At 39.5% G+C, this 19939-nt stretch overlaps 1 protein-coding gene across 2 annotated transcripts in view; it reads left to right on the top strand.

The window, feature by feature from the left end:
- IDUA (alpha-L-iduronidase) overlaps positions 1 to 16447 on the top strand; it is a 64481-nt gene extending 48034 nt beyond the window's left edge. Inside the window, exons 10-14 of one of the 2 annotated variants that reach the window (XM_070935445.1) lie at positions 329 to 450; positions 5051 to 5176; positions 8282 to 8358; positions 10559 to 10659; positions 15133 to 16447. In XM_070935445.1, the coding sequence (XP_070791546.1) occupies positions 329 to 450; positions 5051 to 5176; positions 8282 to 8358; positions 10559 to 10659; positions 15133 to 15230 (524 nt within the window). In that variant the 3' untranslated portion in view covers positions 15231 to 16447. The remainder of the gene's footprint in view (positions 1 to 328; positions 451 to 5050; positions 5177 to 8281; positions 8359 to 10558; positions 10660 to 15132) is intronic. The other variant, XM_070935446.1, reaches the window with a different exon arrangement.
- The last annotated feature ends 3492 nt before the right edge of the window (positions 16448 to 19939 follow it).

Genomic DNA, 19939 nt, shown 5'->3' on the forward strand with positions numbered 1-19939 from the left:
AACAGTCTACTGAGGATTGTATTTTAGTTAAGGTCAGTTGGATTCCCCCCCCACCCTTCCCTTTCATATTTCAGGATGCAAAACCTTTTCAGTGGCCTACAGCTGACCCAGGCCAGCTTGGGTTTCTCAGGCTCCTGATGATTTACCTCTCAATTTCTTTCTAAAGCTATTTTGTCTAAAAGTTGAGGCCTGAAACTCATCACTTGAAATCATTAAATAATTGACTGTGAACCAGAACATTTATGTTTGATTTGATGTTCAGCTAAAGCCAAACCTTAAAACTATTACTATTTGTAATAAAACTATAAAACGATTTGTTTTCTCAAAGACCTTGTATACGTCACATACTACATGGATAACAGCCTAACCAATCCATATTTGCAATGGAAGAAAATGGGAACGCCGGATTTTCCTTCTCAGATGCAATTGGAGCAAATAAGAGATGCTGAGGTACAGTATCGTGAACTTGAGAAATGGCTCTTTGTGAAATCAGACTCAGGCCCTACTTATTTGAGGGCAAATGTTTCTGAATTCAGTGAGTTTCTTCCTAAGTATGTTTTGTCGTCCTATATCTCTGTTGCATGAAAATTTACTTCAAAATACCGTATTTTTTGGAGCATAAAATGCACTTTTTTACCCCCAAAAAGAGGGTGAAAATCTGGGTGTGTCTTATAGTCCAAATGTAGCCCCGCCCAGCCTCTGAAACGGAGGTTTCAGAGTCTGAACAAAGCTTCTCAAACCCCCATTTGAGAGGCTGAAAAAAAAGCCTCTGAAACCTCCGTTTGAGAGGCTGAAAAAAAAGCAAGGCGCAGAGCTCACAACCAACGAACTTGTTGCTAAAGTTCAACTCTGGGAACAGCTGATTGGAGGCCGATCCACCCCCAATCAGCTTTTTTCTTATTTTCCTCCCCAAAAACTAAGGTGCGTCTTATACTCCGGTGTGACTTATAGTCCAAAAAATACAGTAATCACTATGGCATTGTATACATATTTATGGTACAAACCATAAAACAAACAATAAACTTTTTCACTGATGTCCAGACCATGCTAGAAACCATTTGTTTAAGCTAATTTTTCCTAACTTCATCCAGATGTGTTGGATTTCAACTCCCACAATTTTCAGCCAAGGCTGGGGAAAGCTTATGTAATAGGGGAGGAAGGAAAGGAAGGAAGGAAGGAAGGAAGGAAGGAAGGAAGGAAGGAAGGAAGGAAGGAAGGAAGGAAGGAAGGCATTAAAATGTCCATTAATAAAGTTTTTCTATAGCTTTGAGTGTTAAGTGAACAGATGATAGGATAAAACCCTTAAGATTTTAGCTCAGTCTTACAACAAGAAGGTCCCTCACATCTCCCAACTAAAAGCTGAGGGGAAAGAGGCATTTTTCCTTTTTTCTCTTGATTATAAGTTTAACCTTTGCAACAGGCTCTGACTACCACCTTACATATTTCCTGTATACTCTTTTGAGCTGCCTTATACTGGTCCCTTATTTCAAACAGTTTGTCCTCTTTCTTTACTGAATGCCGGTACTCTTCTGCTGAGTTAGACCCAGTCCAGCATTCTCTTTTTAACTTTTGAAGATTTCTGAGAACTCATAAGCAGAGGTTGACAGAGTGACTGGATTGCGTATTCAGAGGCAGACTGCTCCTGTTCCATTGATTCCGGGGTTGTTCAAAAGAAACTACCTACTAGCCTTTGATAGGTTCATTTCCATGTTTTTGTAAGGTAGAACTTAAACAAAACTGTCTGCTTTCTCCATAGCATTCATAACAATGTATGCTTCTGTCACAGTTTTTCAATGAGTCCTACCTACGCATTAAAGAATAAGCCCCACTGGATACAGACATATTTACTTCTTAATATATTTAGAGTTGCTCTCATTTGTTTATTTAAAAAGCACAATACTTCCAAATTCTGCAATTTCTTGAATAGAAAAATAAAACATCTAAGCCTCCAGATCTCTTCATGTTAGCAGCCCTTTTGAACATTTCTGCTCTTCATAGCAATAAAGAGCTCCCTTGAGAAACATTCTGAAAGAAAACTCATATTTGGCTGTCAACCTCTCACCTCACTTCCAGTCTCTTGGCTCCATCGTCTACTCAGCACTGCTCTTATTTGAACTATTGCAAGAACTACTCTCATTTGAAAAGTCCTTCTCTGGTAAAACTTCAAAACCTACGTTTATTTTGGTATTTGTGTGAACTTGTACCGTTACATTAGCACATAGAATAATAGAGTTGGAAGGGACTTTTGAGGTCTTCTAGTCCAACCCCCTGCTCGAGCAGAAGACCCTATACCATTTCAGATAAACAATTGTCCAGTCTTTTTTTTTTTTTTTTTGAAAGCCTACAGTGACGGAGCACCACAACTTTTGAAGGCAAGTTGTTTCATTGGTTGATTGCTCCATTAGGACATTTCTCCTTAGTTCTAGGTTGCTTCTCTCTTTGGTTAGTTTCCATCCATTGTTTCTCATCTTGCCTTTTGATGTTTTGACCCCCGTGTCTATATCTGGCATTATGATAGTTTCTTTATTCTCCAGATGTCACAGATACGTTGTAATTCCTTCTCCCCAAGCAATTAAAGGAACTCTAATTCTGAAGCGAGGCAGTGCCACAGTCCTTCAAATAAAAGAATTGTGATTATTTTTTCCAAGTTACATTTTCCAGGATGCTTTGTGGGGAGAGTCAAAATGGCATTAAACTAATATATGTCTCTAACACCACTAGCACCATGGAATGATCTCTAAATGAGGGCAACCCCCCTCCTGTCCCCAATCTACTCACCTATCCTCTGTATCTCTTCTGTCTTGTCCTGTAGAAATAAATCAGGGAGTTGTCCCAATCGGATTCATTCCTTTTTATGTTAACCAGATGTTTGCTCCTTGTGGGCCAGCTTTTTCCATGGACCTGACATGATGGAAGGGGTTATGTAAATGTTTATGATAATAAATATCTTTACAAACAAAGCCAGAAGGAATGCTTCCCCTCGGATTTTATTTTTGATCTTTTCCCCATGGTCTCCTGTTAGGACTTGCTTGAACACTAGGGAATCTAAACACCACCCGTGTCCCATTCAAGTTGCTCAGTGGTTCAGTGCAAATGGGGCTTTTTTAAAAAACCAAGGAAGGCATTGCAGGCGACTGTAGCAAAACACAGAGAGAATTTCTGAGGAGAATTGGAAATCAGAAATGTTGGCCTCAGCTTCCCTCACCTATTGGGAACAATATTCGTTCTTGGGAGTCATGTGCCAACTAGGGGACAAAAATGAAACAAACAGGTCTAAGCAAGAAATAGATGGGGTCTCCCATCTATATTTCTCCATATTTCTCTTCTTTTGACGTCTTATGTCTCTCACGTTCTCTCCACTAGCTATACACATAAGTGGCAGGAAGCAGGATTGCCTCCTCTCTGCTTTTCTTTTGAATATGCTTTTTCCTTTGTAATGCCTGCCCACTGGAATGACCTTCCCCATATCCATATGTGGTTAGATACGGTTGGCCCCATCCCCCTATCCCAGCCGAATTGGAGTACTTGCATGAAAGGATGTAATATAAATGTGGGTAGTGGTGAAATATGAACCGGTTTACTACCGGTTCGCTGGCTGTGCATGCGCAGTGTGCACCATGTACCAAATCGAGGTGCGTGCGCGCACTGCACGCCAAAAGAAGGCATGCAGTAAGTAGAACAGCGCACGGGTGTGTGTGTGATCAGCTGTGGCATGCAATCTTTTTTTTTACTTTTAAAAGCATTGCTTTTAAAAGTAAAAAAAGAACCTCTGACGATCGCGCGGCTCAGCTGGGCATGGGCGGGGGAGGGGGCAGGGATTTTTGCTACCGGTTCTCCGAACCATCCACCGCCATCACTACCGGATTGGGCAATCCAGTCCGAACCGGGAGCATTTGACCTCTGAATGTTGGGTTCATGATATATTGACATGTTGCTGGTGAATCATACACCACCCAGTGCCACAGTTATTCAAGATGAGAAGCCATATACATTTCTTAAACAAATAAGTAAAATTTGGAGGCCATTATTTGCTTGTTAGAATTACACTTCACCTTTCCTGCAGGTGGTGTGTACAAGATTCTCCCTCCCATTTTTCCTCACCATCACAATCCTGAGAGGCAGATTGGGCTGAAAGAGAGTGAAGGACCCAAAGTCAGCTAATGAGCTTCCATGGGTGAAGAGAGATTTGAAGCTGGGTTGTCCTAGTCTAATATCTGAATCCATAGGGGTATAAATGTAACACCCTTCTGTAGTTCTTTAAGTCAGCTGCCCCTTATCCTGGGATTGCATCCCCTGAATCATCTTTTAGGCTTGGTCAGCATACATTCTGCAACGAGTTAAGAAAAGAGGTAAAGATGATCATGATAGAGTTCAACTTAAGAAGCCAGTTGAAATTCCCAACAGCCATATTTTTAAATGAAGGCTTAAACATGAAATATCTTATATAAAAATGCAGAAGCCACCCTAATTACAATGAAAGATTTGATTACAAGAGACAAAGAAGTGGCTCTTTTTAGATCAGGGGTCTCCAAACTTGGTAATTTTAAGATTTGTGGACTTCAACTCCCAGAATTCCCCACCCAGCCAATTCTCAGCACAGCTGAGAATTGAAGTCCATGAATCAGTGGTGGGTTTCAAAATTTTTTCTACCGGTTCTGTGGGTGTGCCTTGGTGGGCGTGGCACGGCTTGGTGGGCGTGACAGGAAGGATACTGTAAAATCTTCATTCCCTCCTGATCAGCTGGGACTTGGGAGGCAGAGAATAGATGGAGGTGGAGCCAGTCAGAATTTTTACTACCGGTTCGCCGAACTACTCAAAATTTCCGCTCCCGGTTCTCCAGAACTGGTCAGAACCTGCTGAAACCCACCTCTGCCATGAATCTTAAACTTGCCAAGTTTGGATACCCCCTGCTTTACATGATGGTCTTCTACTGATAACTTTCAATCTGCTTAACTATATCAGTGCAACTCATATGTGTCATTGTGGTTCTAGAGAATGTTCTCCAGCATCTCTGCCTTTTTTAAACATTAATTTTAAATCTATTTCTTAGGATCCTGTGGTGAAAGGGCCATTTCCACTACCTGCAAAAGACCATTTAGTGCTGAAGCAGGAACTTCCAATTCCAGCTGTTTTCCTCCTTCATATTTGTGCAAAGCCCCTCTCTGCTCCCAACCAGGTGGGTGCTCTCTTATGCCACTTGCTTGCAAACACCGAAAGTTTAGTAAGGTGGAAACTAAATGACTTTGTCTCTTAGCCTGACTTCACTCTGGAGTTAGGAGAGGCTGGAGGATTCTTGGCGTTCTTTCAATGACTCCCACAGTTCTTTTATTATCCTTTATCAGCACTATTTGATCCAAAGAAGGTTTTTACACTGCTGTGCACCAGATGCCACTTTTTTTCCTTGGCAAAGTATTCCCCCTGTACAGAACCTGTAAAAACCATCAAGGTTAGAAAGGAAAGAGGCAGCTTTCCAGCCAAAAGGAAAGCATGGCCTATAAAGCATCTGTGAAGAACTTTGGCCCCTCTGGCTGTTGAACTACAGGTCTCTGGTTCTCTCCCCGCTGGCAGTGCTTGCTGTTTTATAGTCCAACAATGTATGAAGGATTAGAGGTTTTCAGTCCTTGCTCCAAGATATAACTATCATTGAGGTGGTAAATATATGTCTTAGGGATATCTGGCTACTCCTAAAACGTGCACAGGATAGACTTTTGTAGGCCTAGAAGACAAACAGGTCTCAGAGAATAAGGGTGTCAGGTTTGCACTAAAAAAGCTGCATTCCCCAAGATAGCAATAGTAGTAACACTTAGACTTATATACTGCCCCATTATGCTAGATAGCAATCTCTGGCTTGTTTACAATGTCAGCATATTGCCCCCAACAGTCTGGGTGGTCCTTTTACCGATTTCAGAAGGATGGAAGCAGGGATGGACTCCAGATCCTTTAGCAACGGGTTCGCTGCCCCGTTGCTGGGTGGGCGTGGCCATGGTGGGCGTGGCCTAGTCGGCCACCTGCACCACAGCAGGAGTGGCATTTTTGGCCCTCCCCAGGCTCCGGAGGCTTTCCTTGAGCCTCTGGGAGGACAAAAACTGCTTCCCCCGGGGTCCAAAGGCCCTCCGGAGGCTAGAAACAGGCCCATTTCTGGACTTCCGGAACCTCTGGTAGGCTCATTTTTTGCCCTCCCAAACCCTCCGCGCGGCCCCTGCACTTACCTGGAATGATGAACAGGTCGCGTGGAGAATCCTGGGAGGGGAGGGGTGGAGTGGGCATGGCCAGCCAGGAGTGGCATTTGGGAGTTCACCGAACCCTGGGGATCCTTGACTAGAGGATCGCCCGAACCCTGCTGAGCCCCCAGGGGCCCACCCCTGGATAGAAAGTTGAGACAATCTTGAACTCCATCAGGACTGAACTCCAGGCTATGGGCAGAGTTTGCCTGAAACACTGCATTCTAACCACTGTGCCACCGTTCTTTTAATTTGAAAAGAAAAATCTGTCTCTTTCTCACTCTTACAACTAGTTTGCTGGAGTTGAAAGAAAGGGAAATTAACATAAACATTACATGATGAGTTGCATCCTTCCAAATGGGTAGTGCCCCATTTTGCGTATTCTGAAATTCTTGTGCTCTAACTTTATGATAGAAGGACAGTCTGCTCTGCGTATTGCTCCTGATTTTTTTTTTCTATCAAGGCCCAATCATATATACACTTATCTGGAAGTAAGCAAATCAGAATCAACATATCTTAAGGTTATATTTTTGAAGTGACAAATCCACCAAAGTAGATTTTATTATTCTGGACCATTTGGCCAATCTTCTCCCGTTTTCTGTTTTCATGAACTCTAAGCAAAGCCTACCTGTTCTGTCCCCGTCTCCACACACACACACACACACACAGCCAGCGGAGGGTTAAGAAAGCACTTGGCACGCACACAGGTTGTTATCTAAAACTTGGCAGCTATACGAGCATCGACTGCCAAGGGCTTTACTTCATCAGATAAACAGAAAATACATACAAATTGCAAATAGTCCAGTTCAAAACAAGGAACCTTCAGCAGATTTAGGTGTTGTTCAAGTGACTAGCCAGAGTTAGTTTTTGTTCGTCACAGAGTCTTAAATGGCCACCACACTCTCTTATATAGTCTCTGGGGTGTGGTCCAGTGACTCACTTATAATCCCTGGCACGCCTCCTTAACTGCTGCAACCGTTTATCACGCCTTCGTTGGCGTGGATCCAGGAACGACAGATCACCTCCCTCGCTCTCATCGGAGACACCTCGCTCCTGGCTAATCTCCTCTTCCTCGGCCGGCACTTGAGGCAGTGCCAGAGGGGAGGGGCCTGGAGAGGGAGGCCTGGCCGACTCCTCTTCTTCATGTTCGGAGCCTTCTTCCTCCAATGAGATAGGCTCGGAGGGCGGGGCCACAACACCTACCAACCTGTATAAGAAGCAAAGATAGCAGGATGGTTTTTGTTTTGTTATTTGTTTGCTTGCTTGTTTGTTTAGTTCTATCTTAGATGTGAACAATGTATAAGGCTGTGTTGGGTTTTTCTTACAGGATGAGCTTTTGCCCTATGCCAAGCACTTACAAAAATTCAAGAATTTGACCAAAAATGTCCTAAGATCTTTTCCTTAATGCGGCAAAGAGCCCCTGGTAGCAAAAGACACTTATCTAGTACACACAATGTCTTGTCCTACGAAGGATTAACTCTCTGCCCAGTCTTGAGATTGGGAAAATGCAACCGTGATTCACAATCACAAGGCAGCACATATTTGTGGCTCACCTTGATTCTGCTTGCAGTGAGATTAATTTGCAGGTGGTTACAAAGGCATGTGAGTAGCAGTCGCAAGAACATTCCTCACTATAGCATTGTGCAAGTCGCTGTATTATTTGTCAATTCAAATTTCTTAAAAGATGTCGGGATGAGTTGTAAAGGAGAAAGCATCAAGAAACAGCTTGCATTCTCCAAGTATGTGAGATGATACTCCAAAGCTGTGTTCTTTTATTGCACACAAATTAAATTCATGGTGAGTGAACACAATAAGTCTAACATTCCGCTTAATCAACTCTAAATGCTACTTTGAAAAATATTCTAATAAAATCCAAACCCTGGTTAGTTTCCCTGGTTATTCAGCCATCATTCAAGGCTTTGTTATTTGTGTGAGCTGATGTGCTTTCGTTTCTCCTGAACTTAAAATGAATCAATCCACACCTTAAATAACATGAATTGAATCTCAGCTCATATTTTCCATGCATGCAGTATTTAGTTCAAGCGATTCTGTCTTGGCAGGTGAATGGTGTTCGTTTCATTGGTCTCATGAAAGGACAAGTTCTGATAACGTGGGATGACAGCTGTGTGAATTCAAAGTAGGTCATTTTCAAGAAATCCATCATTGTTTTCCTTTCATTCATTTTTCAGATAAAATACTATTAATTTAACAGCAATTTTAAATTTTGCACACTGTAATGTTTCTTCGTTAGCAAGCAACTACCTGAAAAAATTTCTTCCCCATCATACTTCTAACCTAAGTTAACATAAGGCTGCAGAAACCTGGGGCTGATGAATACTTCTCAGCTCACCTTGACTTGCATCTGTAGCACTAAAGAAGTTTGAATCGTATAATATAAGAAATGGCTTTTACTGTTTGGGACATTTGCAGGAAAGATTTGAAATCTGTGCCTCTATCATATTTTTCCTAATAATCCTTTTTATTAGAGACAAAGCCACCTTTCACAAGTGAAAAAATCAGAACAGACCTGGAAGGGACCTTGGAGGTCTTCTAGTCCAACCCCCTGTTCAAGCAAGAGATCCTGTATATCATTTCAGACAAGTGACTGTCCAGTCAATTCTTTAAAACCTCCAGTGATGAAGCACCCACAACTTCTGGAGGCAAGCTGTTCCACTAGTTAAATGTCCTCATTGTTAGGAAGTTTCTCTTTAATTCCAGGTTGCTTCTCTCCTTGATTCGTTTTCATCCATTGTTTCTTGTCCTGCCCTCTGGTGCTTTGGAAAATAAATTGACCCCCTCCTCTTTGTGGCAGCCTCTCAGATACTGGAATACTGCTATCATATTCCCCTTAGTCCTTTTTTTCTGTAGACTAGCCAAACCCAAATCCTGGGTTCTTCATATGTTTTTGTCTCCAGACCTTTAATCATCTTAGTTGCTCTTCTTTGCACTTTTTCTAAAATCTCAACATCTGTTTTCTAATGTGGTGACCAAACCTGGATGCAGTATTCCAAGTGTGGCCTTACTAAGGCTTTATAACACAGTAATAATACTTTATGTTATTATGATTCTATGCTTCTGTTTATACAACCAAGGATTGTATTAGCTTTTTTGGCTGCTACCAACAAAACTAATGCAATCATTGGTTGTATAAACAGAGGCATAGAATAAAAAAAAAAGGGGGGGGAAGAGCAGAAACTCTCATAAGAAGTCCTTATCTTACAACCATCCATTTAGTGACCATTCGAAGTTAGAACAGCACTGAAAAATGTGACTTATGACCAATTTTCACACTTGTGACTATTGCAGCATCCCATGGTCATGTGATCAAAATTTGGGCACTTGGTAACTGTCATGTACTTATGACGGTTACATTGTCCCAGAGTCATGTGATTACCATTTGTAACCTTCCCAGCCATCTTCCGACAAGTAAAGTCAATGACGGAAGTCAGATTTGCCTAACGACCGCATGAATCACTTAACAGTTGCATTGATTCGCTTAACAACTATGGCAAAAACGGTCGTGAAATGAGGCTCAACTCACTTAACCATTGCCTTGCGTAATAACAAACATTTTAGGCTCAGTTGTGGTTGTAAGTCGAGGACTACCTATATTTCCCAACCTTGACAACTTTAAGGTGTGTGGACTTCAACTCCCAGAATTCCCCAGCCAGCCCTATACTATACTAAAGAAATGTCTTTGGGATAATTTAATCTTCCCCCATTTACTAGCAAAATTGATCAGTAGCTTTAATAGGAGAGCGGTGGCTCACAAGGTTAAGACACTGGGCTGACAATTGGTGGGCTCATGTTCAAAACCAGGTTGCTGCTGTGGGACAGGATGAGCTCCATCACACCCTCAAGCTCCTGCCGACCCAGCAGTTCGAAAGCAGGCAACCACGAGTAGATCAATGGGTACCACTTTGGTGAGCAAGTTAACAGGGATATGAAAGGAGCCCCCAAGTAGGTGTCCCCCGGGCAACAGTGATGTCACCATTCAATCCTTTCAACCTAGAAACACTATGGTGCTGACACAACTGTAGTAGTAATAATATCAGCTTTAATATTTAACATGTATTTATCAATCTCAAAGGCAGCTCTTTGTCCAATTCATGAGAATAGATCTTTTTTTTAATTTTATTTTGTAATTGGTACTGTACTATGCAGAGAGATACTCACCTTTTGGGTTCTCCCCTTGTTGCTTTTTTTAAAAAAAAGTTGTTTGAGAAAATATTTTCAAATTCTCTATAGTCTTTTCCTAGAAACCCCTTTACACTGCAGAAAAAATAAAAATAACCCTGTAACCCTTGTGATAAATATGCATGTGTATTTTTACACAGATGTTTGAAAAAATTTGAAGTGATGTTTTCAGTGGATGGGAATGAGTATCACCAAATCAGTGTCAAGGACAGTATATTTACAATGTTCATCTACAGCCCAGGTAAAAAAAACAACAACCACTTCCTGCATTTTTTACGGTACAACAAATGCCATTTCAGTTTAAAACCTCAAGCATGTCTTTGGAATTTAATTGGAAACTACCATTCTTACTAAAAACTATTTAAAATGTTATTTATTATGACCACTGTATTTCATATTAAAAATATAGACATTAATATAAATTAGTTGGTTTGGGAAGGAAAGCTTTCGTTTTAAGCCTTTTTCTAAATCAGGAAAATAGGTTTCTTTTCGAATAGTGTCTTTAAGATCTTCCCTAAAATTCTGTTTCAGGATTGCTGAGCTAAACATTCCTTAGATCCTTATTTAGTGAAACATGTAATGACACCTTCATTTCCATCCATAATGTTTTGAAGCCTCCAGAGGCAGTTTATGGAAGGGAACATTTTTAAAGGGGGAAATTGAAGAAAAATGATGAACATATGCATAAAGTATGTGTCTTCTTTAAGTGTTTTATGTCAAATCTTAAATTGATTTTTGAACTGAAGGGAAGATTTATAAACATTTCTGCATGGTATTTTTTGGAGGAGAGTTTCTTTTTTTTTTTTTTTATTGAAAAAGTTTTCAAATACAAATTTTTCCCCCTTTTTTTTTTCCCCTCTCCCTCCCCCTCCCTAACCCCCCCTCCCCACCCATCCCCCCCTGTGACTTCTTCGTAACAAAAAAAAAAACCTAATTCATAACAGATTACTTACTCCCTCCTCTAAATATTGACCTTTACTTACTAAAAATATTATTAATATTATGACATCCCCCTTTATCCATACATTTCAGAAAAAAAAAGAAAAAAAAAGACATTATACTATAACATTATAGAATAACTTCTAATTTAGCATAATAGTATTATAACTCCCAATTTGGCAATAATCTGCCCTTTTTCTCCTCTCCCAAGCTTGTATCTATATATTACAACAATTCAAGACCACCTTCCACTTTAAAACTATACGATAAGTCCTACTTTAGCATTTAATCTTCTATATATATTACTATAACATTTCAAAGCGGCCTTCCCCATAAAATCTAGTTTAACATTTATTCCACTCTATCCATTTCCTCCACTCCCCTAAATATATCACTTAAAAATCCCTTTTCTTAGACTAATCAATCTACTAACTAGCTTATTCACCCACTATCATACAAAATTACCATACACAACAATTCTTAATATCTTTAATTCACTGTCCACACTACTTAAAAATATATGTCTATATATTCCATTATATCTAGATAAAAAAAAGAAAAGACAATAACTTTAAATTTATAGTCCATATAATATCTTCTTTGAGGTCTTTCCACTGGATTGGTAGAACCAACATCCATAATAGGGTAACATAGCTTGCTGGTGCAACAGTTTATTCAGGATCTTCAATCATATCTGCCCCCATCAGTAGTAAATATCTTCTTGTATGTATAAAGGTAAAAACAACCACCCGAGTGACATTATAATTATATTCCATATAGTAATAATTATGGGTTTCATCAGGATTATTCATTCCCATCATCGTAGTGGGTAACAACCCGATCTTCTGCATGCCCCAGCATAATTCTCTTGCCTTATAATTCAAGATAATTATAATATGTTTATCAACACAAAAAGAAATTCCAAAGTGGATAATTCAAATCCTTCAGTTTAAGGCTCTTTTCACGTCCCCGGATTACGGCCATGCAGAGATCTGCCACAATCCTCAGGATGATATTAACCAATACGTCGCCTCTTCTATGTTTACACATAATCATTCATATTTTAAAGTCACTGGCTTCACTGTTGCTTGATTTAAAAATTTCTATTTTTATGCAACCTATTTCTTTTTTTCCTTTCTTTTTGTGGGTTTGGTTTCCATCCTGGTTTCCTTTCTACAAGTTGTGTATCATCTGGTCGGTTTTCATTCTGCTTTGTAGATTGGTCTTGTTGGTTTTGTTTTTGTGTCTCATGTTTCTTTTTTATCCCTTGTATATCCCCTAATTGGTTTCCATGCTTGTCCTTGCCTTGATAAGTCATCACATTAAGGTTAGATGCCACTTCTCTCAAATTTGTAGATAGTCCAGCTGGGGTGTCCGATAAATCCAAAGGCAATTCATCTGGTACAGTTTCTATAATTCGATATTTTACCTTTATTTCCAGCTCCTTCTGCTTATCCTGTATTATACCTGAAGATGTTAAGTTCATTTTCAACCTATTTTGATAAAATTCTTCCGCTCTTTCAACAGTATTTAGCTGGTATCTTTCTCCTTGATATCTGAATATAATACCAACTGGGGCGTCCCACCTAAATGGGATATTTCTCTTTTTTAACTCATTCACCAGAAAACCAAATTTCTTCCTTTCCATTAATATCTTAGGTGGGAGTTCCTTGTAAATCCAAATCTTTCTTCCATACAATTGCAAATTAGAATTGAAGGAATTTTGCACGATATTATTCCTAATTTCTTTATCTGTAAAATAAATCACCACATCTCTAGGCAGTTGCCTTTGCTTGGCAATCCAGGAGTTTATTCGATAAACTCTGTCAATCCTACAAAACACTTCCTCAGGTTGAACCTTTAGAATCCCAGCTAGAATTTCAGAAGATATTTTCCTTAAATCATCTCTGTTATTTTCCTGCAAACCTCTTAATCTTATCGCATATTCTGTGAAATTATATTGTACCATTAGAATCTCTTTTTCTGTTGCAAATTTTCTACATTACCAGACTTTTGATCAGCATCCATTTTAGGTTTTTCTTCTGAGCTATTATCCTGAGTGTTTATCAGATCATTTTCAATTTTTTGACTTCTATTGTCCAATTTATCTTGAATTTCTTCCATTTTAGACTCTAATAAATTAGTATTTGTGTCCAACTGTATCATAAATTCTGACAATCCATTAGCAACTTTTAAAATTTTTTGCTCCAAAAAATCAAACTTAGATTTCACCAATTCTTTAATTTCCTGCTTAAATTTTTCAAATTGCTGATTCACAATCTCCTCCCTTCTTTCAATCTCCTCTAAGAAAAATTCTATTATATTAAAATCAGGTTTCTGAGACTGAAGAGTTAAAACTTGTTCCTTTAAATTGTTGGTGGGGGAATCCCCCCCCCTACTTGTTTATCTGACTTTGTAAGTCTCAGTGCCATGTTTCCGCCCAGGCAGGCTTTGTTAAAAAAAAACAAAACAAAAAAAAAGGACTTCTTTCCAATCAACAACAATATCAAGTCTCCAAGGGAAAAAGAGAGAAAAAGACACAGGAGCGAAGTTTTGTCTACAAATGTAGCCAGTGGTGTTTATTCCGCTACATTGTAATAATAGAAAACGGAAGGACTTTCCCTTTCAGCCTCTCCTCCAGCCGCGGCAGACGCCATTTTAAAAGGCTTTTTTTTCCTCTTTCTTTTCCTCCTTTCTCTTAAGTAATTTTTAAAAGATAAGTAAAATACTTGTGATTCAGTATTACAGGTCCAGCTCACATTTTCTTTGAATAATCTGTTAAATTCGCAGGCTTGCTCTTGACGCCTGGCTCTGCATTAGCAGAGGTCTCCCAAAGCCCGGAGCAGCGGCTGGGGATATGGGGCATCTCATCCGCTCCGTCCCAAAAGTAAAAGAAAAACTTTTGGGATTCTGCAGAGAGTTCTACCCACCCCTGCCGGCTCTATCTCCGTTTCCTCATGGAAACGGAGTTTTTTCGAGCCGCCATTCCGTTGTGAAGGCGGCTCTGACAGGCAGTGGAAGCTGACGATCCCAAAGGAACGTCTGGCAGCGACGAGCAGCAAACCAGAAGTTGGAGGAGAGTTTCTTGAATTTAAAGGGGGGAGCCTGCAGTCCTTGTCACCTACAATTTTCAAATCCTGTGGTTGATAGTCATTTAGATCTTTGATGAAAGGGGCCTGCCTGTTTCATGAAAAAAAGGATCCTACAGAGCAGGGGTGGGTTCTATTTACCTTTATTACTGGTTCGTAGCGGGGCTGCGCGCACGCTCTTCTGCGCATGCGCAGAAGCATTTTGGTGACATTGGGGTTGGTGGACAGGGCCTCCCATCGGTTTTACTACCTGTTCTATAGAACCGGTGCGAACCGGGGGCAACCCACCACTGCTACAGAGGAAATGTAGCCCCACCTACTATTGATATGTATCCTCAACAAATTTCCCTACTCCACTTTGAAAGTCTCTTCAATTGTATTGGAATGCAAATCCAGATGCCTATATTCTGTTCCACTGATAACAAGTTTTCTTCATTATATTTTAATGCAGAAAATCATATTTAAAATATAAATGGATTGATGTATTGATTTCAGGAATTGTCAATCCAAGATAAGAAGATTTGCAATTTCATTTGTAACAGAATATTCTTAATGTGGATTCAAATTAAATGAACAGTCACAATTGCATTTATAGAAATATTTCAGCCTGATCAGTCAATTTAGGAGTAACTCGTAAAGGAATTAAAATTTCACAATTTCTCTATTTGTTGGGTTTTCTTTTACAGGAACAACACTTGTGGGCTATTACAAAATCCGTGCTGTGGATTACTGGGACAGGCCAGGTCCATTTTCTGTGCCTATCTTCTACAGAGAACCATCTTAAAAAGAAGCAAAAATGTTCATCAGAAGTTATATAGGCTGGTATATCAGAAGTTATATAAGGATGGTTAAAACTGCAAGTTGCAGTTTTAAGCTTTTTATTACAGGCAAACCATAACCCTTAAAAGGATGGTTTTGTTGTTCTTAGCAAAATTCTTCTCCTTTTGTTGGCTGAGTTTTCTGTTCTTCTTCTTCCTCCTCCATAATAATATGGAGAAACTCTTCTCTCCCAGATCATTTTTAAGCACTCTCCTTGAATTACATCCCAGAAATTATGAGAACAAAGTAGAGCACTGCTCAACTCCATTTTCTCCCCTAGACTGCCATAGTTGACAACAAGAACGTCCAATTATTACCTTGAGTGAAATAATGATAATTTGAAGCTGCAGAATCTGGGTTGCACGAAAACAAGATGGATTTGTTAACCTTTCCTTAAAGCTACCATACAAGTGTGTGCCGTTTAGAATTCCAGCCACAATATCATGGTCCAGGGATCCCCCAACCTCTTACGTGGCCCTGTGCTGGGCCCAGGCCTGTTGGGAACCGTGCCATGCAAGCATCAGGTGAATGCACGAAGCTGCATTCATGCAAGCAGTATGTGTGAGAAGCCATCCCCTTCCCCTACCGCCACCACTGCTAGTTCACACAACCGGAAAGATTGGGGATCTCTGTCATGGGAGGTTAATAGAGAACATGAGCACTCATTCCCATAATCCAGTTCAGCTCAAAGAAGATCCTGTCAGACCTGGAAGCCATCTTTTACCTTTGAGCCTTCAGGCCTGCCACAAATTCTACTGTGGGAAAATGGGAGGGGGGATTGTATGGAGTGAAGATGATATGTAGTCAAAATAACATTCTTTCCAGAAAGTCAAGGCCAAGTTGCCCTGCAGCTGTGCTGAGAAGACTGGGGAGGTATCTTCTGTTCTGGAGGGTACCTGATTGGTGTGTGTGATGGACATGTGGATAATGAGCAAGGACTTGAACTTTCTTTTGGGTGAGGAAAATCCGGAAACTCTCAGATTCAGATTTTCCCAGATGTGCCAATATGACATCTCTAATAAAAGTTAGCTTTGAGGAAATTCAGGCCTCGGAGTTTGATTTCATTGGGAGTGTTACTTGGAACCCTGACAGATCCTCTTCTTGAGCTTCTACCCAAGCCTTGGAATAAGGAAGCTTCCTCCACCTCATTCTTTTCTTCAAACTTGGCATCACTCAAACACATCACACCCTCCCTTTTTTTACAGCATCAGGAAGAAAGTGGAAGGAAGCCTCCTTCCAAAGAGTGGAAGGCAGCAGAAGCTATGAACAGCCCAGCCTGAATATTTGTATAAGGAGAAACATCCCTGTGAAGCTTGTTTTAAACAAGGATAATTTTAGCACAGGGATTGTATTTTCAATAAATATTTATTTACCTGAAAAAGAGTTTACTTAGAGATGGGTGAGGTTTTCCTGTCAGAATATTTAAAAATGCCTTCCTAGAAAATGCATGCCATTCCAATAAATAAGGTGTGTCCAAAAAAGTGAAGAGGGTGATTACAATAGTGCGATCAAAGTACCTCTTTTGCACGTACATTGCAAAACTTTGATTGCACTGTAATCATCGTTATCTTGATTTTTTTGACCATGCCCTGGCATAGTAATGGCTACCATCTTGGGTTTTTGACCACACCTGTGAATGTCCTTGAATTGTACTCAGCGCTGTCAGCTTTATAGCTTAGGGATCTTCAACTAGGGCTAAAACTATAAGTATGCACTGTGTTGAGACAGAAACAAGGTGAGAAGTTTGAATCGGGCAATCTCAATTCAAATATCATCCCTGATACAAGTCTACTAGGTTTTCTTAAGTGACCCACTGCCAAATGGGTTTGTAAAGATTCCCAATTCTTTTTTTAAAAAAATGAGAAAAAAAATAATAATTTTCTGGTCATGGTGGGGAACAAAAATAAAGGCATCAGAGTCCAACAAATTTTTTTAAACTTATAATTGAAAATGTTAAGAGGAAAAAATTATGGTGCTACATTTTTTTGCACCTGCCCAAGCATACAAGGTTTGAAAGTTTAGAAATAACCTTTGCCTTCATCGGCAAAAATATATTTCATTTTGATTGTAGGAATTCAAATGTTCAGCTTTGATACTAAATGTAAATTTTACTTAATGTTTCTGTAAAAACAAAGTTGCATATATGCCTATAAGGGAGTAATTGGGGATTTGCATGGCCTTGTTTTATTTGTGGAAGTTATATCATCTAATTCTACTTCAGGCATGCTTGTTATACACAGAGCTTTGACTTGTTCCTGCAATGACAAGTACACAAATGTTATATTTTACATCAGCATCATTGCAAGCATGAAATGTTCAAGGAAGTGTTAAACAGGGAAGTGGAGGTTTCTGTACAACCACAAACAACCACAAGTTGTTTGTTCGTAGGAGTGCAGTCTTTTCAATTGCTTCTCAGAATGGCTTCATTTGATGAATACAAAATAATAGTTTGTATATCTGAAATGGTTATCACTGGTTAAATAAGCCAACCCTTATTTAGGTTTCACATCCTCATTTTTGAGTACAAGCCCAGTGTTTTTCATTGGAGAACAGTTCATATATTTAGGGAAGAGTCATTAAATTAACAATTCCATGAGTGTGCAACAGGCTGGACATTATGTCGAACTATCCCAATGAACTCAATATGTGAGTCTTCCCCTTCTCTTGATATGGAAGATTTGATGTATTTCTCATCTTGCCTACCCGTGCTATGCAAGCTGTCCATAGGAAAACTTATCACTTTTATGTTTATTAAAATTATTTAATGATCTCTCTTAAAGCTACAGTTGCAAATTTAGTCAGAAGGGGAAAGAAACATTTCTGTTGACAAGAATGCTTATATAATGTCATTGACGCAATGGGTATGAGTTTGGGCAGATTTGGTCCGAAGAGCCGAACTGAGCAACAAAAATGGACAAGAAAGGTTCATAATGAGGTTTATTCATTCAAATGGATTCTTATCCTTATTCATACCGATGCTTATTTTTACACAATTATAAATTACATTGCAGCATTAGAAAGACAATTCTTGTGACCATTTTGTCCATACCTCCAAGACACTATACCAATAGGGATTGAAGAAAATGTTCCAAGGAATAAAGAGAAGGAGGAACTGCCTAATCTAAATAAAATGTGCTTTGACATCATCCAAAAACTACGCCCTGCACATGTAGGAGGTAAAACAGTTAATTGGTGAACAAAAGAGGGATTTGAAAATGGTAATAGGAAAAATAATACTTTTAAGGATCTTTAAGCATGAGCTAATGAATGAATGCAATGCCCTTTTTAACCAATATCTGAAAACAAAAAAAACCCATTGTTCAAATTTATAAAATAAATGTCTCCCCCATGGAGCATAATTTCCAAATCCTACTGAGAAATACCAGATAATTTGCTAAATAATTAGACAAGCACGGTAAGGAATAAAGCTGAAGCCAGGATTGAAGAACCACCAATTAATAGAATAGAATAGAATAGAATAGAATAGAATAGAATAGAATAGAATAGAATAGAATAGAATAGAATATAACAGAGTTGGAAGGTACCTTGGAGGTCTTCTAGTCCAATCCCCTGCTTAGGCAGGAAACCCTATACCACTTCAGACAAATGATTATCCAACATCTTAAAAACTTCCATTTTGGAGCATTCACAATTTCTGGAGGCAAGTCGTTCCACTGATTTAATTGTTCTAACTGTCAGGAAATTCATCCTTAGTTTTAGGTTGCTTCTCTCTTTGATTAGTTTCCACCCATTGCTTCCTGTCCTACCCTCAAGTGCTTTGGAGAATAGCTTGACTCCCTCTTCTTTGTGGCAGCCCCTGAGATATTGGAAAACTGCTATCATGTCTCCCCTAGTCCTTCTCTTCATTAAACTAGACATATCCAGTTCCTGCAACCGTTCTTCATATGTTTTAGCCTCCAGTCCCCTAATCATCTTTGTTGCTCTTCTCTGCACTCTTTCTAGAGTCTCAACATCTTTTTTACATCATGGCAACCAAAACTGGATGCTGTATTCCAATTGCCCGGGAAAACTTCATCTGTTGAATAAAACACTCAAAACAAGAAAGCCATGCTGTTCTCTTTCCTTGGTAAGCAGATACAGCGGATGGTCTGCAGGATCTTTATTTGAGAAGCTTCCTCAATTCTATATTTCTAGCAGATGCTGGCAACAGCATATTGGAGATTGTCCATTTTGGATGCAGCTACACAAAGAATAGCGGAGGCCCCATAGAAAGCCTCCCCTTGCAATATCTAGGTTAAGTATTCTGTGAACTACAATTTTCAAATAGTTTGTCCTTCCATACATAACTCTTGCGTCTATCCTAAAGGTGTTTTCAAAAGGCAACTGGACTTTCTTGTTTTGCTCAAAAAAAAAAAAAAAAGCCAGTTGCCTTTTGAAAGAAAGCACCTTTGGGACAACCATGACTTAGATAACTGAGAATCTCCATAAACACCTTGTGTATAACTGATGTTTTTCTATTTAAATTAATAAGTTAAGAGATGGAATTAATGCAGGAGAGAGAAAACTTGGCATAGGATTTTGAGAAAGTTTGCAGTAGGAAAATTACATTCATAAGGCCTGTATCTTTTGCTGAAGGATTCAGCGCCATACCAGATGAATATTGCCCAAGAAAGGTTAAATTAAAGGATAATTGAAAAAGGTCTAGTATGCAAG

Source organism: Pituophis catenifer, unplaced genomic scaffold (genome assembly GCF_029215685.1).
Source record: "Pituophis catenifer annectens isolate HBS135680 unplaced genomic scaffold, rPitCat1.0.hap2 SCAF_2, whole genome shotgun sequence".
NCBI lineage: Eukaryota > Metazoa > Chordata > Lepidosauria > Squamata > Colubridae > Pituophis > Pituophis catenifer.